This window comes from Bombus huntii, chromosome 17 (assembly GCF_024542735.1).
Source record: "Bombus huntii isolate Logan2020A chromosome 17, iyBomHunt1.1, whole genome shotgun sequence".
Classification (NCBI taxonomy): Eukaryota; Metazoa; Arthropoda; class Insecta; order Hymenoptera; family Apidae; genus Bombus; species Bombus huntii.
The window spans coordinates 1,561,950-1,589,936 of record NC_066254.1 but is presented as its reverse complement, the minus strand read 5'-3'; the positions used below and the strand labels follow the sequence as shown (position 1 = coordinate 1,589,936).

The 27,987-nt window shown below is 35.8% G+C and overlaps 3 protein-coding genes across 5 annotated transcripts; 1 reads left to right on the top strand and 2 right to left on the bottom strand.

The window, feature by feature from the left end:
* Positions 1 to 11,904: 11,904 nt before the first annotated feature.
* LOC126874976 (uncharacterized) lies at positions 11,905 to 16,396 on the top strand. Its single transcript, XM_050637537.1, has 9 exons — positions 11,905 to 12,533; positions 12,697 to 13,259; positions 13,332 to 13,669; positions 13,751 to 13,959; positions 14,033 to 14,280; positions 14,383 to 14,576; positions 14,661 to 14,888; positions 15,014 to 15,264; positions 16,136 to 16,396. Exons 1-9 carry the CDS (start codon positions 12,500 to 12,502, stop codon positions 16,309 to 16,311), a joined length of 2,241 nt encoding a protein of 746 aa, XP_050493494.1. The 5' UTR covers positions 11,905 to 12,499; the 3' UTR covers positions 16,312 to 16,396.
* A 4,041-nt stretch (positions 16,397 to 20,437) lies between these two features.
* LOC126875136 (uncharacterized protein K02A2.6-like) lies at positions 20,438 to 24,088 on the bottom strand. The gene has a single exon (XM_050637860.1). It carries the CDS (start codon positions 24,086 to 24,088, stop codon positions 20,438 to 20,440), a length of 3,651 nt encoding a protein of 1,216 aa, XP_050493817.1.
* Positions 24,064 to 26,506, bottom strand: LOC126874991 (guanine nucleotide-binding protein subunit beta-like protein 1). Of its 3 annotated transcripts, XR_007693161.1 has the most exons (6): positions 26,022 to 26,505; positions 25,685 to 25,860; positions 25,249 to 25,567; positions 24,781 to 25,112; positions 24,428 to 24,636; positions 24,064 to 24,127 (listed from the first exon to the last, which is right to left on the bottom strand). XR_007693161.1 is itself a non-coding variant. In XM_050637597.1 (5 exons), exons 1-4 carry the CDS (start codon positions 26,163 to 26,165, stop codon positions 24,810 to 24,812), a joined length of 942 nt encoding a protein of 313 aa, XP_050493554.1. In that variant the 5' UTR covers positions 26,166 to 26,506; the 3' UTR covers positions 24,064 to 24,127; positions 24,781 to 24,809. The 3 variants fall into 3 exon arrangements, 2 of the variants coding, with proteins under 2 accessions (XP_050493554.1, XP_050493553.1); XM_050637597.1 differs by lacking the exon at positions 24,428 to 24,636 and having other exon boundaries at positions 26,022 to 26,506; XM_050637596.1 differs by having other exon boundaries at positions 24,064 to 24,636.
* Positions 26,507 to 27,987: the final 1,481 nt, after the last annotated feature.

Sequence of the window (27,987 nt, the reverse complement as noted above, 5' to 3'; positions counted from 1 at the left end):
CTTACTAGTCGGCATGCCAAAACAAGGATTTAGATGTACAAATAACGCGAATACCGACGCAGATCTTTTAATAACCCTACAATAAATTCACCCATAATAAGTATAAATTACGAACTGATATTTAAACTCAGCATTATTTGAAAATTATATCATCTGGAAAAAGGATAAATAATATCGAATAAAGAGAAATAACGAAAAAACAAACAGCTTATATGCATTACATTATACTTGATATATTATGCCGATAACAATGCATAAATTATTATCTCAATGGACATTGTATCGAATTCAGTAGTTTCTATTACAGAAAATTATCAGTAGAAGCCCTGAAAACACAACATAGAAACATAAAATATATTCGTAAGCATCATACCCGTAAGATGCCCAGGAAAAATTATAATAAAGATTATAATTATAATAAAGATATTAAATTGGCTCATTATTAAGATGCAATTATAGTAAAATATAAAAATACCACAGAAAAATGAAAGAAACAAGAATACGAAAATATATTATTTTTCAATACAATTAATTCCTGAAAATGAGACCAAACACATTATTATTATAAAATTCGAGTTATGTTGATTGCGCTTATGAATTTTCCATGATTATACTTATCCTTGTGCAATATCTAGCAACTGTGCAAAAATTCTTCTAATTGAAAAGACAAAACAATTACATCACGTCACATACATTATTCGCAGCTTATCAACTATTGAAATTATTCTTAAAATGAAATTTAGGTTTTATTATAACAAAAATATTATTCCAGAGAAAGTAAATTTAATATTAAAACTAAAAAGCTATTATATATAGAGAATAAATTGCATCATTTCACTAATCCATTATCATTTCAAACGGAAGATAATGGCTTCCTTCTCTTAAATACAGTATAATAAGCAATCAATGTCTTGTTTTCAGGCAATTAAGTTTAATTATTGCAGAATTTTGTTTCTCTCATATTTGTTTATCTTGTATAGAAAAGCATGAACTTCCTCGTCGAAGCATACAATGAAATAGGTTCTATCCTACGGTAAAAGCACCGTTTTTCACAATAAATGAATCATTTATTGTGTTCTGGCAAAGTGAAACAGTGTAAATTTGTCCTAAGTACATATATTCGTCTTTTGCGAGAGCATACCGTCGCCACGTACGTTCCAAAATCGCTAAGAATTAGCTTGACAATCAAAATCAGTAGAGGGAACAACAACATTATAGAAGACCACTTTTCGTAATGCAAATCAGAATGCTCTTACCTGTAGCTGTATGGTGTGTGTATGTCTTCAAACGTACCTCAGGTAACTTCTTTCATCTTTTTAGCCGAAGTTCACACGACATTCAATAATCTATTATAATGTACACTAAGCACTGGTAAAGCACATCACTGTTCGGCGGCTGCCTGACATAGTGCGCGTCCGCAACTGAAACAAGTGTATTATCTCTAGTGCCCCCCTCCTATCGCGTTCCTTCGGTCCCCATCCGAAAATCAACGAGAATCAACGATTTTCCGTCTAATTTTGGGCCGCAGAGGAAGCGCGTCCGGTGTCCCACTCTAGTGGCGCCCGCTGACATTTTCGAACCTCATCAAGCGCCCGTGATACTTCGTTACAGGAATAAGCTTATAGCACAGAGCATAGAGCATAGATCTTGCATTTTATGGGACTTCATGCCTCATGTTCTGAGATATTAATCGTATAACAAATCAGAGTATATTTTACGCCCTCTACGATTTACAGCAAAATTACAGTAGAAATTGTATTCAATCTAACTAGTAAAATTGGTACAGTCACAAACGAATGTGGTAATGTTACCAGAAATAAAAATCTGCTGTAAAAATACCCCTCTGGTTACACGTCACATATAATTACGCGGTTACACTAACGGTATATACGTGTGTGTTACATTGCATTTTAGAATATTTAAAGATTTGATTAACAGCAGTTAAGTTTTCGTATAAAATAAGTTCAATCATAGATAAGTAACGTCTAAAAATGCTGTAATCGGATACCTACAGTATTCACAAAGTTTAATTATCATTCTCACAATTTTTAATTAACACGAGTGTCCGATTATGGCATTTTTAAACGTTACTTATCTATAAATGTGGTAATTATATCAATTACATAAAAATATCTGAATGTGTGTTTCATATTTGTGAGTAAAATACATTATTTTGTCTCTTTCATTGTTTTAATTTTGAGCAATAGCCGGGTGCAACTTCTTTTTTAATATTTATTTTCATCAATCAATAATTTCAGACCGCTTATTCTTTTCAGATTGTATGTCTGTAAAGATAATTTTGTTTGACATCCAAGTACATGCGATCAATTTTTTAATTTTTCCCTTGATAATCTAAATGCTATATTTTTTCTTTCTTTTTCTTTTCTTTGATACATCGAAATATGATCATTAATAAAATATAATTCGATAAAAAACGTTAAATTTTATATTTATAATAATTTTACGATATTTTATTTTTATTTAGTTCGTCTAAGGTATATTAGCTCACACGTATTTAATTTCTCTAGGTATTTCCGCGTTCAGTCTAACTCTTATTTTTTGCTTCGAACATAATATCCAACTGTTTCTAATATATGATTCATAATATTTATTTAGTGTTCTATATTAATATCTCATAATATTTATTTATTCTATATATATATTATCTCATAATATTTATTTATTCTATATACATTCCTAACAAATAACTCGTAGTATTAACGCCATTAATAACAAAATTACAAATAATTTTTATTTATTAAGAGTACTAAGAAGATAGACGAAGGTGAAGATAGACAAGGTTCACCATTCCTTTTTATTTCGAATATATTTAGTTATGTTTTTATATCAAACAATTTAAACGGATCTCGTTTCATTGTTTAACATTAACCTAAATTCTCTGAAGTTCTATTTAAATTAAAAATCAAAATATCTTTAACATCTCGCTATAATTTCACGAATTTTCTACGATAATAATATTATTTCACATTTTTCCCAATAACCTGTATTATTTTCCAAAAGGAACGCTATCGCAAACAGGTGTGAACACGTTCCACGCAGTACGCTTCTTGCCTATTGCTCAGGGACATTAAACTAACGCGGAAAGCGCGCCATATTTGATTAATACGAATTACATTTGAAACTCAAATAAGACATTCAGAATTACAATGTTTGCAAATTGGATGCATTACGGAATATTCATAGACATTTGATGTTTATTACGAAATCTCTTATAATGCATAATTATATCTTAACTATATTATGTAATATAACTGCATATCTTATATTCTTCATGTGATGTTTTTGTCTTTGGTAATAATGGAAACACTTTTATATACTATATATGTATGTGGTATATAAAAAATGTCTCCATATTTCTGTCTAACAATTTGACTGCCTTCAGAAATGAAAATCAACTTATTTACACACTTTGAGATTCACGTGTACGTTCACCTTATCTGCTAGTTGAATTAGCTGGACTATTTTTTTTTTTTTTTTTTTTTTTTTTTTTTTTTTTTTTTTTTTTTTTTTTTTTTTTTTTTTTTTTTTTTTTTTTTTTTTTTTTTTTTTTTTTTTGATAAATCTTTAATATAATCAACAAATCTCTCGCCATCTATTTTAATTTTACTTAAGCCTCTTTTCTAGTAAATAGACATAGACATTCACCCGCTGTTTCTCTCTTTCTTTTTGAGGTAAAGCAATTGAATGGCTTCACTAGTCTCTTGCTATTAATCAGCAAACTGAACAACTTTTAATTTTTTTATAAACGAGCCTGGAATATTCTTTGATGTAATATCTTTAGTATCCTGACATTTAATAATAGCAACTTGTTCAAGTGCCTTATTATCAGTATCTTTAGCTTAAAAAATTGTTGAGGTTTTATATCTCAGAATAGAGAGGGCAAACGCACGGATGAATGTATTATAGGATTTCCTTAACAGAAATATTAGAAATTAGAATTTACAGTGGTTTCTATCCTATATAATAATTTAATGATAGATGGATATATTACAGTGGATGAACTTAATGCAGTAGTATGATATGACAACTCTCGATTAACGACTTTTGACTTTCCGGTGGCTAACAGACGATCAACGGCTGCGGTGCCGGAATATATTGATGGCCATTAGCCCTATTGAAGTTTTCCGACCCTTTCGGCTTGTCGGCATTTGCGCTTTATCGTCGACATTGTCTGTATGTCGGCGGCACTATAATAGAAACCAAAGAAGCCGCTGTAAAGAGAATCATTGTGCCAAAAACTAAACGTTTTTAGGGAAGATGTAGAGTTTTCCTAGAAATGAGACCCACTTCAACATCGGATAATAAATTACTCGAAACTTTTAGCAGATGTAAATAATTACATTTATTGTATATATGTTTTGTTTTCATTTTTCTGTAGTTAACGTATCTGTTGTCACGACCGGCATACTTCAAATCCGACGGACTGACGATAGAGATAAAGCACTCGGCGACAATGTATATCGCTGAAGTGCCTAATGAACCATCAACATCCCAACGGTCCTTCCACCGAAGGTTCTAGAAGAAAGAGCACGTGGCAACGATCGCGGACGCCTAGCAAATGCATGGACGGTGGGGATGTTGAGGGATGACAAAAGAAAGTAATCGGATCCGATCGAAAGTAAAATCATAAGAGTCAGTCTTAGAAAATCACGCCTAGAGTTCGGAAGTAGATTGTAAAGTGTATTGATGTTAGAAAAAAAATAAAGTTTTCTTTTTTTATTTTTTACCTCAAATTCCTTTTTTATTTTGTTATTTTACGTGACACTGTCAACGATAAACCTGAAGGTTTCTATTGAAGTACATTTATTTTTTTCACGTATTTATTATAATATGAGAAAAAGCAGGAATTAATAATAGTCGTAGTTTAATATTTTATTTATATACTTTTATATCATGCAAACTGAATGATGTTACTAAATTGCGCTAAAAAATTGCGATTTATTATTTTTGCAGCCTGTCCTTTAAAAGTTATAGTGCTTTTTATCTGTTTATAGCCTAATTGATAAACTTTTATATACTTTTTGTAAAATATTAATACTTGAAATATTAATTAAACAATATCAAATTGGATTATTTTGATATTGCAAATTATTATAGAGTTATTGTATAGTTATTATGTAATTTGTTGTATAGCTTTATTTAAAACTATTACATTTCTTACAAAAGATTTTTCGTTTAGGTCCTAATTAGGTTTGTTTTTTCTTTAACGTCCTCCCGCGCCATTTAGTTCGACAAAACAGACCATACTGATGCTCGTAAACAGAAACTAACATTCAGTCACGATCGTAACGGGAAAAAAACAGTCCGCGAGCCCGACTTGTTATGTTTATGTTTGGCCCAAGTATCTGGTCGCGAGTCAGACTCGCGATATTCATGTTTTAGCCAAAATCTTCATCGCGAGTCTGACTCGCTAAAGTACGGGAAAGTGTTAAATATCTTATGTTACATACTACATGTATTTGTTTCTTTCGGTTTTCTTCTGAGCTACAGCCATAATTCTATAGGTGCCAATTTAATTTATATGATATTTCTTTTAATTGATTAATTATAGCGTTACATAATATTTATTCTATTTATAAGTACTTGAATACTAATATTCCAATTATAACGTGTTCCAACTCTGAGATTTATGTTTTGAATTCACTACAGCATAATTATTATTAAAAAAAAAAAAAAAAACAACACCAATAAAGATATTAATTTTACAAAAAAATCTTTGAAACTGATCGCATTGATTGAAATAAAGCACCATCAGTTTCAAAGTAAGTTATATCAAATTTCAAATGTTGTAAAAGATTTGAAACTCAAAATACACTTAATGGTTTACATTTTCTCGACGCTTATTTTCATACAAAATTCTATAATCCATAAAGAATGTATTGAGTTAAGATAAAACACAAGATTTCGTAGCAGTATAGGAATGTTGTCGACAAATAGTATCAATTTTTGATATATTTAACTGGAACCGCGGTTCCAAATATTAATATTCCAAAATATTATTATATATTTAGAATGCGGTAAAACTATCAATATTTCTGAATACTACTATTTGAATAATGATATGAATTTAAGAATTGCACAACCTGCAGTCCAAAATTTCTATACATATATTACCAGGCATATATCATATTGAGTTGGCAACTATAGTTAATACAAATAAAAATTGAGGTGGTTAGTAGGTGATAGTGCGTTTAAGGAACTACTCTTGATGTTTAATGAACAACAATATTAAGGGGGAGTAAGGTTAATTCGTACAAAAAAAGGCATGCTTTTGTGAATTTTTTGTGACGACACAGTTAAAATCTCTTTTTTAAAATCAATAGTACATTAAAGTACGACATTCGAAGAATATTGTATAAAATTTTTACGGAGAAATATTAAAAAATACGGCAATGGCAGCAATTATTCGGAAGTGTCTTGGAAAAAAGTATAATTGCGGTGCCCCTCAGAACTTGGTGCTGGATCATCTGAAATCAAAAAGTTAAAGTTCATTCGTTAGGTAATAGTTTTCCCCAGGTAACGCTGCAAGGGTTTTTCGAAATTTCAATTTTTCACTTTTTTGTAACACTTTGAAGGGAAAAACGCAATTTTGTGCGAAAATTTGCGGCTAATTTGTTATTGTAAAATAAAAATAATTAACAAATTTGAAAAAGCTCTGCAGCGTTACCTCGTAAATTATGTACAGAAATAGTGTTCAAAATTTCAAAAGTATCGGTGTAGCAGTTTTGAAGTTATCAGGGGCACCGACTTTGAAAACGTGAGTTGTGGGGAAAACGCTTTAAAGTTTTGAACACTAAAAAATTTGGTATAAAATGTTCATAAGCGAATTTTATCGGCTTACCTCTTCACTAGCGTAGCAATTGTTGAAAAGACTAATAAAAAATAAATTATCCTATAATATTTTTCACGATCCTTCGTAACTTGATCTTCAACGGTCATTTTTATTTTTTTAGTTGACGCGCTACTTGTTGAAGTGCCTCCGTATTTACGTTTATGCGGAGGTACAATTTTTCTAGGTCGATATAATCTCGAACCAGTTGATTGTCTATCAGATCTAGTAACTTTTTTAGGCATTTTAGTAATAATTTAACACAAAACTTAATGAAAATGGAATATTTACTCCTACACTAAATTTTTTACTCTACACTGACAAAATATACAGTACAGATATAAAGAGGTTTGTACTTAAGTCGTTAAGTACTATAAATAGATCTAGGTGTAAGATTAGGTATTATATAGAGAAAAAAAATTGTCTGCGAAGTAACAATAGCACGCTCGGGTCGGGTAGATAATATCATCCGACATGTATAAAAATACTCGTAACTTCGTCAATTTTGCTCCAATCAACTTGAAATTTTGACGCAATATTCTTAAGATGTTATGCATTCAATTAAAAAAAATAAAAAAAAATTTTTAAACCTTACCCCCCCCTTAACAAACAATTTAACAGACAGAGTCAACAAATAACAATTAAAAGATACGATCAACAAATAACTGGTAATAGTTAACAATGAACACTAAGAGTTCAATCGGTGCGTTTGTTACGCAATGGCATTGAGGACTTATTTATTTCACGGCTCAAGACAGACCGTCCTTTTGTTCCAGATCGAACGAATTCTTCCCTTCGTTGCCCATCGATATCCCCACTAGCATGCGTTCATTAGATGTACCGCGACGGCTGGCGCGTGTGTGCTCTTCCGAGAATTCGGCGGAAGAAACGTAGGCATATCGATGGCACATTGGGCACGTCGGTGTTGCGCTTTGACGACGTAGCACTTTGTATCGCGAAACCGTTGGGAAGTTCCGTGGCGTGTGCCGCCACGGAATGATAATTCAAAATTTTTGCTTAAAAATATAACTTTATTCAATTAGATATTATCCGTTTTTATCGATGACCTTTTGCCATCTATCAGGCAATTTCATAATTCCAAGTTCATAAAACTTCTGATTTTTGCCAGCAAAAAAACTGAATTAAATATGATTTTATATCGTCAGCATCATTAAAAACTTTACCATTTAAGAAGTTCTGCATAGAACGAAATAAATGGTAATCTAAAGGCGCAAGGTCAGGGCTCAGAAGAATGCCGTTATTAAAATGAGGACGCCGCTGACGATAGCTACAGCCAGAATTCTGCCGAATATACAGAGGTGCTATAGATGCGATATGTTAGGGCATCTATAGCACCTCATAACGCATCGAGATGCTCGGTAATAAGTCCCGGCAAAGAGCAATGCAGGAAATGCGGAAGCAGGAAGCACACGATGCAGATGTTACGTAAAATAACAAAATAAAAAAAAGAAATTTGAGGTGAAAAATAAAAAAAAGAAACTTTATTTTTTTCTAACAACAATCCACTTTACAATCCACTTCTGAACTCTAGGCGTGACTTTCCAAGACTGAAACTCTTACAATTTGACTTTCGATCGGATCCGATTATTTTCTTTTGTCATCCCTCAACATCCCCACCGTCCATGCATTTACTAGGCGTCCGCGACCGTTGCCACGTGCTCTTTCTTCTAGAACCTTCGGTGGAAGGACCGTTGGGATGTTGATGGTTCATTAGGCACTTCAGCGATATACATTGTCGCCGAGCGCCGCCACATCTTTATCTCCATCGTCAGTCCATCGGATTTGAAGTATGCCCGTCGTGACACAGACCTGCACCAGCGAGCCGAGATGCGCAATTTGTGCCAAGGAGGGAAGTACGTATATAAGGCACGTGACAGGTTCGTTGGCCTGCCCGTTTATAAGATCACTAATAGGAGATACAAAAGGATAAAAGCTCTACAGATAAATCTAAATAGATGTAGGCTAGCATAAGACTGCTATATGAGTATACCTGCGAAAGTAGGGGGACGTTGTGTTCATCTCGGAACCGTATAGGCAGCAGACGTACAGCAGGATGATAAAGGTGATGCCTCGCTTTGGGTCACATTATTTAACGGAAGTCACGCGGATGAGGTGACTAAGGAGGTTAGGAATGGTATGATTGGCATAAGAGTTGGAGATATTAGGTCGTCCGAAAAGTTTCTTCCGTTTTATAAGGAAATAATGGATGCACAACATTTTCCGTTTTATATTATTTTATCAAATTACGTATGATCCATTTTGTTCTATCAAAATAAAGATCACAACGTTCGACAGATTAGATTTCATGTTTGTATAAAGATGCATCGTTGTAAAAGACGTGTCTGTAAAAGAAAGGCACTTTTCAGACAACCTAATGTATACTGTTAGAGATTAGGTTATAACCTAACCTCAACCTAACCGTGAACGTCAGTCTGGAACAATTTAACGTATATGTAAACGAGATGAAAAGCATAATTAGAGTAGCAAGAAGAAGGTATCCTGCGATAATGATCGCGGGAGTCTTCAACGCAGTCAACTGGGGAAAAATGGGATTGTGCCAATTAGAGTCAACAAGGAATACGCGTTTGAGAAAAACGGGAAAAGAAGTTCCTCGCAAGGCTAGCCTTTGATATAAAAAATGCGTTTAACACTCTTAGTTGGTATAAGATCCTGCGAGAGGCAGAGGAGAGAGGGCTGACCAGGCAAATGAGGACACTTCTTGGTAACTATCTAAAAGATAGAGAGATTATAGTTCACAATAGGAACGAGAAAATAAGAAAGAAGGTCTATACCGGAGTTCCGCGGAGATCTAACCTTGGACCAATCCTGTGAAATATGGTTTACGCTGTGCCAAATACAAAAACATAAAGACTTGATGGCGATAGCCTTCGTCGATGATCTCGCACTTATAATGGTGGTAAGAAAACAGGAGGAGATTGAGTAAAGAGTAAAAGAAACCATAAGAGTGATGGGTGGATAGTGCTCCGATACTGGATTAAAGCTGGTTCAGGAGAAGACGAAAGTGATACTCCTTACAAGAAACGGAATATAAAAAAGAATGGAGATCAATATCGGAGAGTTAGTACTAAAAACTAAACAGGATATTAAATATCTAGGGGTTCATGTAGGCAATAGCAGAAGATTTATCCAACATCTGGAAAGAGTCTGTGGTTAGGCTGATGCTCCTGTACGCTGCACCAGAATGGGCCAAAGCCCTAACGATACATAGAAATAAAAATATTTTGAAGAGTGCCCAAAGATCAACATTAATAAGAACGTTCACCGCATATAGGACAGTCTCCCATGCAACGCTGTGTGTACTCACTGGCACAATGCCGACTCAAGAACAGTGTAATACACGCCTGAAAGCCAGGGGTACAGTTAGCCTATGAAAAGTAACAAAAGAGCCATACAACAGATGGGGAAAAGATGGATAGTAAACTTCAGGGATAGTAAAAGGACCATCGACCATTATACTATGCAGATCTTGAGTGGGCATGGTATATTTAATGTATATAGGAAAACTATTAGGAAGGAGACCTACTCAAGATGATGGGACTGTAATGAGGAGGGGAATAACGCGGAGCATGTCTTATTGAAATGTCCTAGATGGATAAATCCTAATGGAACGTACCATAGAAAACAGAGTAGGAGAGACACTAACAACTGCCATTGTGGAAGTGGTTGCCAACGAAGAGGAATATTGGAAGGAGTTCCAAGATGTCTGTTATAAGATAATGAAGGCGAGGCAAAGCAAGGAGAAGGAGATCGAGAGAAGGAGAAGAAGAAGAAAAGATTGAACAGGGTGCATAATAAGACCAACCCGAAGTAATGCCGTGAGATAGTGGGTTGCTTACACAGTACCAATGAAGAGGAGAATGAGGAGGGGTTTCTAGTGGATAGAGGCGTTTACATCTTACATCAGGCGCTTACACACTAACGTGCCCCCTAAAAAGGTATATATGTGTCGGAGATGAAAGAACACCGGAGCCTCTGGAATTTTGGATAATCTCGCAACATTGTAATCTAGAGTCTACTATAACTGTCATTAAACAATTGTAGTTATTTAATCCGATTGTAATTGTTCGAGATTTGTGATAATGAGCTTGGGCTCGAGGCGACAGTCAGTCGCCAAACGTAGCCGCGGTCAAGGGATGAACGCTTTGTCTAACAAAGGTATGAAGTAATTCTATAACTCTCCTTAAAAGAAATATTTGTAGCTGCATGCGACAGTAAACATTCTAACGGTTTCTGTCCCGCGGCTCGCCACACGGAGACCCTATTCTTCGAGTAAGATGATTGCCAAATGTCGATGCGTCTCCGCAGTACATATTCAGCTAGCCAGAGGGCCCGTAACAAATCTTAAGATTTAGTTAACCAAAGTCCTTCAAACAGACAAACAGTCTTTGTCCCAACTACGGGAAGATAGAGGAGACCTATTTTTCAACAAACGGTGTCTCCCACTAGCAACTTTCCCTCGAGGGCGGCTAGCATCTTTTTCTAACCACCAACGTGGAAATTGACCAATTAACAGCAACGTCAATTTCCCTCACTTTCTGAACGAGGGCTATCCTCGACGAATCCGCTGATCTCGTGTCCTTAGACACATCCCATCATAGTTTTCCTCTGTGGCATCATCGGAACGGAAATTCTTTCTTCTCTTGCGATCTCATTGATGAAAAGAGTAACGCCTTACGATCGGTGAATATTACGCGTCTTATTAACAAAGAGTCCGACTTAGAGTTTGTGAGCACGTACATCTATCATCCCGTTGACCGCGGATTCGTTATTGAACCTAGGATCATTGTCATTAGCTTCTCGAATATCTAATTACCATGGTTACTTGTCAAATTCTGTAATAATCGTATTTGCACTAGTCAATATCTTCTCTATTGCATAACGACAATGCGTAATACAAATGAAGATTTGTTTCACGCCCCTAACCCTAATTGTAATGTAAACTCCGACATATGTATATAATCTTTTATAACATATCATTTCAAATTCTTTTTTCTTCTATTAGGCAACAAGTAAGTTATTAACACTCATCATGGGACACCCTGGGATATTGTAAAATATCGGAAGACATCATGTAATGTGTACGCATGTAAGTTAGTTGCTTTTCTTTCTCTTTTCATGACCTTAAATTGTCTGTTTAAGTTATTTATAGATTGTGTTACTATTTTCTGAGTAGTATGTATATATAAGTATACAATTCAGTACTTCCTTTGCGATTATAGAATATCCCTTCCATATTTTATTTGTAATGTCTTAGAAGACTTTAGCTTTAATTTTAATTCAAGCCGCTACTATATCGAATCGATAACGTCGCATGTGACATAAAAATGGTAAGGACGTCAAGTGACCTCCAGGCGAAGAACTATTGCCTATCTTGTCTTTTCTACTCTTCGCCTGTAATGTCAAGCACGTGTTGCCGGTATCTCATCGGCGAGGAGTTAATGCGCATATACATGTAGGGATTTTCTTAATTTTAATCAAGCAGTTTGTATACCTTGATACCAGTGTTTGATATTTGGGCTCCCCTTGTATTAAGAAATATCGGCAGTTTACTGACGTAAACAATACTGACGTAAACAATACTGACGTTTTAATTATAAAATACAAGCGATGGATCATTTTACTACACGAAGTGCAAAGAATCGTATGTATTACATACTAAATATTATATTTATGATATTTCAAATAAGCTTTGATAATTTTGTGTCATTTATGTCATTAAGTATACCTAAACTTACGTAAATCCAATATAATTAAAAGTTAGAAATGTCATAATATGGATCAATAGTAATAAATTATTATTCTAGATTCAACTCAAATAAGAACTAAGACTAAAACAGAAAAAAGGAAAATGTTTCCTAAAGAAAATGTGTATCATAATTTACAGTATATGAAGAAAGAATTAACTATTTCTTTGTATAATACATCTTCATGTTTACCAAGTTATAAAAGTTATACAAGTCTGATAGAATGTCTTTTCAACAAGGCTGAAACTGGAAAAGAAATATATCAGTTTATTGTAGAAAGAACTATGACAAATAATATCGTTGCTGATTATGAAGATTCTATTCCACTTGTTTCTCCGATTTTAGAGCAATTTAAAAAGAGACATACAAAATTCCATTATTTTAGTGTTCTGAAGCATTTAACTCAGAAACAAGAATCTAGTGAAGTAAAGTCAGAATGCGAATATCAGGTTAACAAGAAGCAATTGAAGTTATTTTTTGATCTTATATTCTCTAAAATAATTCCTCTGGGCCTGTTTGGAAAGTTACGGAATTTAAAAAAAATAAAACTAGCTATGTTTCACTTATTGGACACACCATGCTTTAAATCATTTAATTTGACGCCTTTTATTAAAAAATTAGATGTATGTAACAGCATCCTTTTAACAAAATTAATTACATTCAATGAATTTGCAGTATTAAAATATATGTTTTAGATCTCTAGTATTACATGGCTGCAAGATATTAAAACTACTAGGACACAATGGTACATTATAGCAAAACTTGTAAAATGGCTTTTTGTCGGATTTCTTTTAAAGATATTGTACACTTATTTTCATATGACATTAGCTTCTAAAAATAATGAAAGATTATATATTATGCGTTCAACTTGGAACTCCATTCAAAGGAAATTTATTAAGAAAGGAAAACGTTCAAATACCTTGCAACCTGATATTAACTGTAAGGGGTGGAAGCCACCAATAGGCAGATATGTATTAATTCCTAAAAATTCTGATGTGCGACCGATATTTAAGCCAGAGTACGTTAAACCAAGGTATGTAATCAAATTGTATTTAAACATGAGTATGTCGTTTCATATTCTAGAGAGAAAATTGATTAAAAAATTATGTTCTAGATATTATACCATTGACCATAAGAATCCTGAGACAAATCATTTGAATCTAATATTTAAATTTTTGAAACAATTGCATACTACAATATATGGAAACACTAATTTTGGAAATGAATGGGAATCAATTGTTCAACATAAACGTAATGAAGGAACAACACATTTATATTTTGTGTCTTGTGATGTAACAAATGCTTTTGGTTCTATAATACAAGGTATAATTATTCTCAATTTTAAATATTTAATACATTTACAAATAGGCGCTAACATTTTTATTTTATACTATAGAGGAATTATATAACATTATACAAACACTCTGTAAAGATCTTCCTGAAAATTTGATACTCAAGTATTATGCAGTTAAAAGTAAAAAATTTGTGGAGGAGATTGTATGTTATAAACAATATTTCTCTGATCCAAATTTATTATTACCTTTAGCACCTGGTACATTATATTCAAATACAAATATGAGATGGCAACAAGTAAAAAAAAAATGGCTACTAGAAAAAATTTCAGAAGTTATTTTTCAACAAAGAGTATGAAAAACAAAATTTTATAAAAATTATGTAATTAAAATACTATAAATACTATTTAAAATCGGTGTTTGAAGCTACAAAACATAATATTTTGATTTATAGGTAAAAATAAATGACGAGGTTTATGTTATAACAAAAGGAGTTGTTCAAGGTGCAATTACATCATCAGTTTTATCAGATATATATTATAATTTTATATTACATAAAGCAATGTCAACATATTTAACAACTGGAAAAATTATAAAATATGTGGATGACATTTTATATGTCACTGAAAGTGAAAGTGTTGCAAGACAGTAAGATACAAAATCACTTAATAAGTTCATAATTAAAAAGTTCAAAAAAATATATTTTATTAATCATTTTATTTTGTGGAATAGATTTTTACAACTTACAAAAGAAGGAATCCCACAGTATAATTGTTACTTTAAACCATCAAAGACTCGTACTAATGTTGTGACTTGTGATGGAAACATAACTGTGGACAATATTACTTACATTGGCTATGAAATTAATTGTACTACTTTAGAAGTAGAATATAAACATTCACATACCAATTTTAGTCATACAATAAAAGTTTCTAAAAAGGATGATCTACCTCCTCTAGTGTAAGTAATTGTGTAAACACACATATATTATGAATATTATGATAAAAAGTATACTACTACATAATTACAATATATCTATATTTTATAGTATTTCATAGAGATTTTAACTGTAAATTTTTTTTCAGATATTTAAGAAAGCGGTTAAGTAATATAGCATGTTTAAAATTATCAAAATTTATTTTGAACAGAACAATTAATTCTGAAAACACTATAATGAGAATCATAAAACGAGCATGCTTATTACAGGCAGAATATACTTGCATTTTGATAAAAGAGTTATTTGATAATGAGCCAAGAAATATCCAAGGTATACTTTTAGTTATGCAAAATATTGATAAACGAATTGCAAGACACATTATAAAAACATCTTTAATAGGTAAGATATATTATTATGCGATGTTAAGAAATATTATTATCTATAGTTACTCACATAATCGATCAAACACTATAAAACAGAATAAGGTTTTAAAAATTGGAACAAATGTCTTGAGTTTTTTTGAAAATTTAGGAAGAATAGTCTACTAGATGACGTATGAAGAAAGTTTTGAAAACAATGCGATTGGTCGGAATCGCGAAGAAAATAGTAAAGATCTCTTTTTGCAAATTTTGTATTTGAACCTGTAATGAAATTTAAACCATACGTTAGCTATATAAACGTTAAATATATAATCGCAATCGATTACGGTTACGCCTTTAAATGTCTTAATTTTCTTCTCTATGATTTGTACAAGGTAAGCTGCTGCCTATGTACCGTTCGATTTAAGGATCCCTGTGTTATCCCGCTGTTTAGGTTAACCTACTTTCGTTCGTGTAAGGAGGTTTGCTCATGTACAGGGATATTTCGGCCAATTGTTAATTGTCAGTAACTAATAAAAAACAAACCTGATAACGCAATTTTTTTTGTTCTAGATTTTCATCTTATTTCAGCTTCAAGAAGCATCCCTTAAAATTTTTACAACTACACCCGAACACCCATACGTATACACGTACAATTGACATAAATTTAAAAAATCTGTAGTTTAAATATTCATTACAATTATTTGGGCAACCTCTACTTTGTACTTTGTGATTCTGATCGATTGCAATTTTTTCAAAATTTTTTTTACGCGTCATCTAGTAAACTATTCCTCCTAATTTTTCAAAAAAGCTCAAGTTGTTTGGTTCAATATCCAAAACGTTATTCTGTTTGATAGAGTGTTTGATCGGTTATGTAAGTAACTGTACATAAATATCAATGTTTATTTTAGGTGAGATAGAAACAATAGATAAATTAAGTTTCAACAAATGGAATCGCAAAATTTTACACATCTTATGGATGTCTTACAAAACAGTCTTTATGAAGGACAAAATTTTACAACCAAAATTTATTAGATACTTTTCACAACGTAAAAGGATACAAATAAACAAATCTCATAAATTATAGTATTATTCCAATATATTTATATATTCTATATTTCTATTTTTATAAAATTATGTGTACAGTATTAAATATATGAATTTACGAAATATATTAAATATATTAAAAAATTACTATCCAGAATCATCCGTAAATTAGACAGCACGATGCATATGAAAATTTAGACGCTCCCGTCGATTCTTGCGTATGTGACATCAATCACATCTCAACCTACATCAGTGATAAGACATCGACCGCCGACCTTTGGACACTTTTGGACACATCACCACCTTATCATCATAGCATACACCAAGGCTGTGACGCACCTTAGTCCACATCAGAGATAGGATATGGACACTTTTCCACATCATAACCTACACCTAGCCCCTCAACATCCTAAAACCAAAACGTATATAAACCGAGACTTTACCCAGTTCTTGTTCTTCTTCTAGTTGCTGTACTCATACAACCCCTTTTCTCCGGTTCGGTGTTATTTTGTATGTGTTAACATTTATAATAAAGTTTTATAAAGGAAAATTAGTAGTTGGGATACGACTCAGCCTTCTTACTACAACCCAAGTACCAACTTTACGTGACACGTACATCGCATCTGCATAGGTCCAACTCTAGAGTATCGATTTGCTATCTATGACAATGTCGTCGATCAATATATTATTATCAAATAATTATGATTATAATATATGTATTATTACTATAATTATGCTGCGTTGTTGCAACGTCCACGTGCCACGTGATAGTCTGTCTAAAATAAAGTTTCTATTAAAAAGAAAGTGTAACATCAGTCCACATTAGAGACCATGCCACACACCGCGGGCAAGATGGTAGCCATCTTTGGCGCGTACTATCAATAGTCTTAAGGACCCAGCATGGGTCTTGGCATTTTCATAGTTAAGGTCCTTCAGACCAAACAAGTATCTTTTATTTTAAGTGCCCCTTTACATTTATTGTTTACTACGGGTTGACACGGGAAAGTTGGTTTTTCTCACGTTCGGTATCTTCCGTTAGCAATTTTCTCTCGAGGGCGGCTAAAACCCTTCCTGGTCCATCAACTTTCTTATTATCCAATCGAAAGCGGTGTCTACTATCCTCACTTTCCTAACCAAAATTGTCATCAACAAATCCGACGGTCCCGTGTCCTTAGACACACCCACCCCTAGCTTTCCTCCGCCACAACATCGTCACTAAACTTCATTTATTCTCTATCTTTAGAATAGTCAACATATCTTTACCGATTTCTACCCTTAGACCAGTCGCGTACTTGATTTATACATACCCATCAGTGTAACTAGGTTCTGTATAAAGTTGTTGGAGTGAACTGTGATTGTGATTATTGAATTCATAATAAAGTTTAATAAAAAAAGAAAGTTAATAGTTGTATTACGGCTCAACCTTCTTGTTTTATCATCTAACCCTCAAGTTTACGCGACAAAAGCATCGTTTTAAGCCGGCTTCTTTTGTTTCTTCGCGAAATTCTTTGACAGAGATCCGCAGCTTGCTGGTTCAATGATGAGGGCGGGGATGCATCCATATGAGTCACCCTGTTTAATGATAGGCATGCGGTGAGCGAGACCCTGATCAGTAAGTCAGGGATAGTGGGAATCAGGATCGAGAATGTATATTGCGTCGGTGGGTACTGTTCCCCTAACATGAATAGGCACGACTTTGATGCCTATGTAAGGGAGCTCGAAGAAGTATTGAAGAACGGTAGGAAAAGAGCTCCGGCGTTGATGGTGGTTGGGGACTTCAATGCCAAATCATCGGCATAGGGAGGCAAGAAGACGGAGTCCAGGAGAGCATACCTACTAGAAGTGATTACAAAAAATGAATTGATACCGATTAAGACGATGGAAAATTATTCCTTCATGAGAAATGGAAGGACTAGTTTCCCGGATATTTTAAGCGTTAATCGACCAATGAGGCTGAGTTGGAGGAAGAGTACGGTGTTAGATTGGTACTCAGCCTTTAACCATTATTATTTATTACACGTGTTTGTAAATAATGTCAAGCGGGCGGTAGGAGGGAATTTTAAATTGTGACGAAAGACATTGACGTGGATAGATTTTTAGATAAATTTGATAATAATTTTAATTTATTGAATATTGACGAGACGGCATGCGGCGACCGGCTGCAGAAGAGCCTGGAACGTACGTGTGCCGAGGATCTAAAGAAGACGAACGCAGTAAAGATGAGTGTTCGAAGGGGTTTTGTGCTACCCTGGACCAGGACCCGTGAGGTAGGCTGTATCGAGTAGTGAGAGCAAAAATGATGCGGACGATACCAGCTGAGCCCCTTGGGAGGGACAGGGTCGTAGGGATCCTGGAAAACCTCTTCGTCACCAGACAGGAATCGCGGCCGGAGATGTACCAAGAATTACAGATCCCACCTGGGACAGCCGACGGAGAAGTGGACCTGGACATCGGCAAAAAAGATTTGAAGGTAGCCGTCGGTAAGTGTGATCCCAGGAAAGCTGTTGGCGTGGAGGGGATTTCAGGAGGAATTATAAGAATAGTCGCGGAACAACGGACGGAAATAAATAATACAGGAAGAATACCGGCGGTATGGAAGGTGGCTAGGGTTGTCCTTATACCCAAGCCAGCCAGAGACCCGCTGATTTCATCGTCGTATAGACCGATCAGCATACTGCCGGCATTGAGCAAAGTTTGGGAGCACACACTTAAGATGCTTATTGAGAGGAGCATCGGTAGGGATTCCTTCCACAAGGATCAATACGGCTTCAGGAGAAGGAGAGGAACTCTGGAAGCCCTTGATAGGACGGTTGCGATTGCCGAGGAATGTAGAAGGAAGGGTCTGGTGTGCGTTCTGGTCGCCTTGGACGTGAAGAACGCCTTCAATACCCTGAGCTGGGGGAAGATAAGAGAGGAAATTAGAAGAATGCAGCTACCAGGAAGACTGCAGGAGCTGATTTGGGATTACCTGGTCGAGAGGAAGATTGTCGTACACTGTCGGGATGGCGTTGTAAGGAGGAACGTGTACGCGGGGGTTCCGCAGGGGTCGGTTTTAGGACCGCTGTTGTGGAACCTTGTGTATGACGGGCTCCTGAAGACGCTGGACCGTTATGGACGCTGGATTGCATAGGAAAGATACTGGAAAAGTTATAAATAAGAGATTAGTAGACGGGACAGAAAAGAATAAAGTAATGGATGGAGAAACAGGGGCACAATGGAAATCTATGTAGTAACTGATGGATTCTTAGAGTAAGGACAAGTAATGATGGTAGGCTCAAAGTTTAATGTATTTTAATAAGTGATATTCAACAACAAGAGGACCGACTACAATATCGTCGCACGTCGATGCACACTCTGCGTCCGCTCAACTCGCACTCTACTTCTCGACTAACTCTCTGGCCGTTGTAGCATTCTTGTGTCTTTTGCTAGGCCCACCGCACACGTGTTCCGCAGACGCTCGTAGCCAGGGTCACGTAGGTCTTTTCGGCGAAGCTATTTATTTGAAGGACCCGATAACGCATTGATGGCGACAGCGCCTCGGCTCTCGCGACATTGTCTGCAGTTAGCTCGACGTTTCTTAGGCCCTTCTCCCCGATACTACACTCGGCCATCCTGCAGTAACATCTGCCCTTAGATGTTGTGTTCATTCTCGCTATCGTCGGATGCGTCATCTTCGGCGTTCAGGACCCAAGGCTTCATGAAATCGGCAGTCGTCGAGGTGTGCGCGGGTCCCTCATGCTCTCCTACTTTCTCCACGGTGTAGCGGTCATTCCGCATGGCTCGCACTACCCGGTACGGACCCAAAAATCTGCCCCCGAGTTTTAACCCTGCGCCGAACTGTGTTCTCTTTATGGCGACAAGGTCCCCCCTTTGGTATTGCTTCGCACTCTTTCTTTTTTTATTGTAATTTCGCCGATTCTCCTCTTGAGTTGCGGCGATCTTCCTTTTCGCGTCCTCACGTAGCTCGCGGCGTTGTTCTTCGAACCTCGCGGCCCACTCTTCGTCAATCAGGCTTTCTAACTTGCGCATCTTCCTTGACTTGCATTTCGACCCCGACCAGTAGCTGGAAAGGAGTTTTCCCCGTGCTTCTGTTTACGGTGGAATTCAGGTATTTCTGAACCTGGTCGATATGTTTATATCAATCATCGAGTTTAGGGGCAGTCAGTTTAGTTAGTAATGGGTATGAGAGTCCTGTTTACCCTCTCTACCTGCCCGTTCCCCCTCGGCGCCCCCGTCGTGATTAATAAATGCTTTATATTTTCTCCTTCGCAATACTCTCGGAAAGCGTTGGATGTGAACGCTGTTCCCCGATCAGAGATGATTCGTCGTGGGTTCCCAAAAATAGCCGCTTGCTTCTTCAGTCGGTCGACAACATCCGCGGTATTAGTAGACCTAGTAGGATAAAGCCACGTGAACTTCGTGAACGCATCCACTATTACAAAGATGTGCGCGTATCTCTTCTTTGTAGCTGTCATGGGGCCCACATGGTCAATATGGTAAGTATCTAACGGCGTGTCGCCTTTGTCCAGCGGATTAAGATATCCCTCTTGCTTACCTAATTTTCGTTCGGCTAGGATACAGTTAAAACAGTTGGATACCACGTGCTCGACCTTTTCGCGTAGTCCCTTGAACCAGGAGTCCTTTTTGATCATAGCCTCTGTTTTGGTGACCCCGAAATGCCCACGCTCGTACGCTTGCCTGACTACTTGAACCTGCATCGCCTTCGGTACTACTATTAGCACATCGTCCTTACACTCCTTATACAACATATTGTTTCTTATTACATACTCATCGGCCTGACTGCACGTTGCGGCGTCCAAAATCTTACGGACTTCAATGTCCTTGTTCTGTGCCCTTCTCAACCGTGCAATCAGCCCGTCTTCACTCTCTGTTACATACATACTGCTCAGCAGAGGGTTCCTACTCAGAGCATCCACGTGCTGCATACTTTTCCTCGGCCGATGACACACCTGATACTTAAACTCTCCCAGTAACAAGGCCCATCTAGCCACACGCACACACAAGTCTTTCTTTCTCATCGTCATGGCGAATGCTTGACAATCCGTAACAATAGTAAACGGCACACTTAACAGATATACCCTGAACCTTTTCAACGCTTTTACTATTGCTGGCACCTCTAGTTCGTAGCTGGTGTACTTCGCTTCCGCGGGAGTTGTTTTTCCACTGGCAAAGTAGACCGGATGGAATTCACCGTCGTTTAGATCTAGTTGCATTAATATTGTTCCGTCACCCTCTGCGGACGCGTCCGTATGCAACTCGGTCTCTGAACCTATTCTATAAAGTGTTAACACAGGCCCGCTGGTAAGCGCTGCTTTCAAGGTTTCGGAAGCTTCTGATTCCCGATCCCCGAACCTGAAGTCTATCTCCTTTTTCAACAGGTCGGTTAAGGGTTTGACAATCTTCGCGTAGCCTCTAATGAATTTTCGGAAATATCCCGTAAGTCCCAAGAAACTTTGGACTTTTCTAACCGATGTTGGCTTGGGAAAGTTTGCAACGGCCTTGGTTTTATAAGCGGACGGCTTTATGGTGTTTCCCGAGACTATGTGCCCCAAATACTCGATTTCCCTCTGCATAAAACGACATCTCTTCCAATTTATGACTAGCCCATACTGCCTAGTTAATTCTACGACCATCTGCAAGCGTTCCCATGCCTCCTCTAAATTCTTTGCAAGGATAATGATATCGTCCATGTACACGATGACAATACCCTTATCCATCAGTTCTTTGTAAATCTTCGATATATACTTTTGGAAGACAATAGGGGAAATTTTCAGACCGAACGGCAACTTCAGAAATTCGTATTGCCCCGTTGGCGTAACAAAAAAAGTATACTTCTGGCTATCTTTGTCTAGACTTACGTGGAAAAACCCATTTTTTAGATCTATCGTCGTAAAAAGCTGGGCGCCCTGCAACGCATCTAAAATGTCTTCAATTAAAGGCAACGGAAAATGTGGACACTCAATGAGTTCGTTAAGCTCACGAAAATCGACGCAAACCCTGATGGAGCCATCTTTCTTTCGGACTACCACTATCGGACTCGCATACTCCGAGTCTGATGGTTTGTTGACGCCCTCGTTTGTCCACGCTTCCATCAAATCGTCTACCTCCTTTCTTTCCGACGGCGCCAGTCTTCGCGGTCTTCGTGCTACGGGTTTGTCGCTCTTCAGAACTATTTTTGCGGTTATCCCGACGTCTCGCTTCTTCTCCGGCCTATACCCTTTAATGATATCGCGAATGGCTTCACGGTAATGAGGTTCTCGTACATGCGACAAGTCTATCTCGTCGGTTTGTTCTATCGCGTTTACCCTCAGTACATCCGGCGCGTCCTCGTGACTGTCAGTCTGACTGTCGAGTCGTAAAAAGGTCACCTCGCCCCGTTTGACTCGCAACTCTAGCTGGTCTAAGAAATCAGTACCTAACAGCAAACTGTGTCTTGTCATTACCTCATTCGAGACAACATGCAGGGTGACAGTAAATTCGTACCCGTCGACCGTTATTACCTTTGTAAACTCGCCCCAGGTACTATTGCCAGCGGAACCAAAACCATCAAACCTAAGTTTGCAGTTTCCCAGAGGTGGTGATCCTAACCTCGCATACTCATCCGATCGTATAAACGTGAGGTCACTACCTGTATCCACTAACGAGGCAAACCTGCAGCCATCTATCGACACGTCCTTCAAGTACTTTTTCCTCTCCGGTCTTGAGATTACGTAAGTCTTTACTTGTCGCGCTGTACAATTCGCCGCCACATGTCCAAACTCGTTGCATTTGAAACACTTCATACCTTTTCCTTTCTCCGGACACTTAGCACTTAAGTGATCCGCACTGCCACAATTGAAACATCTTCTCTTATCACTCGCTGTTGGCCTCGGCTGGCTTCGCACTTCCGATCGTTTTCCTTTATCCTCCTTGCGTCCCCCAAACTTTGTCTTCGCCTTCATGTCCCTCCTCATCGCTTCATACTGCTTCAGGCGTTCTTTCGGTTGTTGCATGTTCTTGGCTCCATACAACACGGCCTTGTTCGCGACCTCGTCGGGGATGCCTTGAATGATATAGCTGATTTGCGACGGTATATCGACTGTTCCCTGTCCCGCAATCTCACGCATACTGTTCATGTACTGTTGCAGACTCTCATCTGGTCTCCTCATTCTATTTGCTAACTCCTGGTGTATCTGTTGGTCACTTACTGTGTCTTCGAACTCATCTTTTAACGCCTCCCTTAGCTTTATCCAGGACTTCGTGCATCGTTCTCGCTTCACGACGGATTGAGCGGAGCCCGTGAGCAGTTTCTTAGCGAAAGCTACCATGTGGATGTCTGACCACCCACACACTTTTGCCATTTCTTCGAAGTCCTCGATCCATCGACTTACACTCGGCAGACCGTCCCCGCTGAACTTCTCTAGCGAGTCCTCTACGTCTCTGAACGTTAACAGCATGCACCTAGGCTCGTCTTGCCTCGATCGTCTTAACACTGGAGTTACCCGAACTCCGTCGTCTTCACTATTGAGATTGCGCTTTCCTGGGCCGTTAACGTCCAAACGGTCCCCAACCACGCCAATCTCATCGTCGTCGTCGTCTTCTTCTGAATTGTCGTCGTTGTCATACTCTGGATCGTCTTCTCGTGCACCGTGTTCCCGTTCTACGCGTAACGCAGCAAGCAATCGTTCTACCAGCTCGCGTTTTCTGCCCGCTAGTCTCAGCCGTCGTCTTCTTAGTTCGTCTTTTAGCTCAGATGTTCGCATCTGGGCCACCTGCTTGTCGGTCAATCCTGCTTCTCCTGTATTGTAGTCAGCCATTGTTTTCAAATACCACTTTCACGTCCACCCGAAATGCCGCTGATTGGAAAATAGAAATTAATTTAAATATAGTCATTATAGGTATCATTTTGTTCATAAGATTTTCGACAATCCAACTGAAACTATCTCATAACAAAAAAGTAAAAAATATAAAAGCTGTGTGTTTTTCTTATTTCGGCTACTTATTAATAATTGTGTCATCGTTGGTACGAGTCATAGGTAACACCGGGAATTGTTTCGCGCAATCAGTTCTATGGAATAGCCGCGATAGCTAGCAAACCAAATCGTTTAAAGAAATTTTGTATTTACTGAGTGTGTATGAGTATAGAAAATTACGACCTCGGACAGACTTAAATAAAGTTGAACGATCTCGATCGAGACGAAAAGAGCCGAAGGGTAGGGTTACTCTAATTTGTATGTCGTAAGTATCGGCTCAAGACCGCCTGACTTTTTCCAAGTCCGTCCAATACCGAGCGGTTCGGAGAGTTTTCTATCTCTGTCTTTCTTGGGCTTCACAATAAAGAAACGAAATAAATCTTTGAGATGACCTAAAATGTTATTATTAAATATACATCTGCAATGGAGATTGTATTGGGCTGTAAGTCTCATTACAATGAGCAAATAATAGTAGTAATTTTATATATATTAAACTAGATTTTTTTATTACTTGAAAATGTTTTTGTTTAACTTACAATAATAGTTTTTCATTTTGTGATAAGATTCAATTGTAAATGTCCCATAATGCTATGTATCCATCTTTCGCAGCTGTAGCCATTATAAATTTATTATCATATGCTTTTATTCTTTCTATAGAATAACTAATATCATGTACAGTATCCTTATGTTGATTTAAAACAGCTAATGGTTTCAAAGTTTTCCAAGAATATAGTCTAATTCGACTGTCCCATCCTCCTACTGCCATAATTTTAGCATCAGGTCTAATTGTAATTATAGAAGTGCCAGGATTTGTCATTGTTATTTTGTTCTTATTATGCAGTAAATGATCAACTGATAAACTAAATATCTAAAAATGTAAAATTTATATTAATATAAGAAAAATCAATCTTAGTTAGTCTTCTATTTATGAAAGTGTTCAATGAAAATAAATATATTTCCAATTCAATTACTTATATATTTTATGCTTATTTCTTAATTTGTACCTGTATATTATTAGTAGGACCAGCAATAGCACCCTTTGATAAAGTAGTATCAAAGTCTAAAGCCATTGGACATGTCTCTACTGTTAAAGAACTTAATACTTTACTTTGTCGAACATCCCATAAGATTAACTCTCCTGCTTCATAAGCAACTAAAACTAATTTTTCATTTTTTAATGGTTTGATAGCCATTATTTCTCCCAAGTTCTTGAAATTGCAAGAATTCAATTTCAATTCTACACTAAAAGTATTTAAAGACAATATTCCAACAGTGGATTCTTTAACCGGCACGAATATTTCATTTTCAGAAAATATTTTAAACCTGTTACAGATATATTATGAATAATTTATTTTATACAATAAGTAGAATATATATCAAGTAAATGTAACTAATTTTCCATAAAATATTACATTTAATATTTTATGTATACATATATACCTGCAAAAATGACAATATATATTAATGGATTTATATGCAGTCCACTGAGTTTCTCTTTTCTTATATATTTTCATTAAACCACATTTGTGTTGTACAAGCAAGGTATCATTTCTTAAGTTTTGCAAATTTAAACAAGAATCTTCTTCTGATTTAATTTGGTACAGTTCTCTGTTTGTCTTTAACACGAAGAAGCTGCATTACAAAAATATCAGAGAAACTTTATCCTATTACCTATACATTTATGTCATAGTATCTATATCTGTCTTGTTTCAAGCTATAGCAAATTTAGAAAGTCATTTGATAAAGTGTGAGAAAAGTATCAAAGTATTTTATTTACATTTAAATCCCAGATATGAACATTGCCTTCAGCAGTGCCTGCATAGAGATTTTCCACATTAGGCGCCATTTGAAAAAGAATACAATTCACACAATCCATATCACCCCGGAAAACATATTTTGGATCCGGTGAAGGTATTGCCATTGAAATAAGCTTTATATACTTTAATGTTTGTGATACAGTATAAATAAAGATTTTAATTACAAGTTTTATGTAGGAACATGTATAAATACACAAGCGAATAAGATAAATACATAAATTTATCACATTACAGTAATTTTTACAAAAGGATATTTTTTAAGTTAAATGTTTATAGCAATAAACTTAGTTCATATATTGAAATAACCACATAAAAATTCACAATTTCTGGTAATGAAGAGGAGTATATTAATCACCAAGTTTTTAATTATGTACGTGTTTCTACATTAACAATAGTAGAGATAGAGAGGAAATGAGAGTGCTCACGCTTTAGTTGTTCCCGGACTAGTGCTGCACCATGCGGTTAAATGTTGAAGGCCTTCCACGTTAGCATATATAAGAATTTATAAAGCTAGGAATCTGCCCTGTTTAATTCTACGCTAGCATATACAATAACCTATTTAATTCTACCACAAACAAGGTATATTCGCTGTTGTTCTACGCTACAAAAGCCTATTTCATTGTAGGGTTCGACGAAGAAGTTCATACTTTTCTATATGAAATAGACAAATATGAGAATAATATAATCGCGCAATAATTAAACTTCGTTGCTTAAGAAAAAGAAATTGTTTATTATATTTTTTTAAAAAAGGAAAGAAAGTCTTGTATTTCAAACGATAATAGATCAATGGATTGATGCGTGAATAAGTAGCTATGCTTGTTATTAATATAGAAAGAGGACATTTTTATTCATTTTAATGCCTTCCTTTCATTTTAGTTCTATTACCACATATTCAGATATGTATATATATACATATATAAATACATATACCATATATATGTGCTGAATAATGTAATAATGTTAACAGGCATAAAAAACGGCTTAATAATCCCAGAATACATCCAATGTTTCTATAATAATAATCCATACATTAATGTATAAATAAAAACACTGATTTATGAATTTATCTACATACACATATATACATATCCTAACTTAAACCTTTTTAAAATTTAGTAGCTACATCTGACGATAAGATTCAGCTATCATAATCTGTGTAAGAAAATATAAAAAGTGAAACTAAAACAAAGAGTAAAATAAAAGTCAATTTAGTAAATCCTGAAAAAGTTAAAATTTGAACGAAACGTAAATATATACACTTATACTTATTAGAAATACGTATTAGAAATTGTTTCTAAGTTGGTACTAGGCATAAAAACTAGATTACGGATATTTCTGCAATTATGATAAATACAAATATACAAAAATATGCAAAGTATGCTACATATTCAAGAATGTACGAAGTACAAAGACGAAGAATTTTATAAAACTATAATTTTGCATAAATATCAGCAGTCTAAAACTCTTCATGCGTTATAGTTACTTATTTCACCGTGACACATAAAAAACCACGCATATGTATATAGAGAAGGATATATTATAGATTTCATAAATTTCGTAATCTAGAATTGCTCTATAATGCCTGTAGAACATCTCAGCTGCCGACCTAACCAAACCGAATCCTTACGAATTTTGTTTGTAGAGTTAAATAGACCATATCTTTCCGATGTACAGCACATTCGTTTTAGATAAATCAATTTAGATATATTTTATTTATAGCTTTAGATACAATCCGAAATAATTTATCCAAAATAGACGTTTCACTGCGTAGTGCCGGATAAAAATAATTGAATATAGCATTTGTAACATTTGAAAATGTTATAAAAGTTATTAGATGGCATTAATAAATGTCCGAAAGTAATCGCATCATTAACAACATATGCGCGAAGGGCTATTACTGTTTGTTCATCACGCGGATGTTCTCTA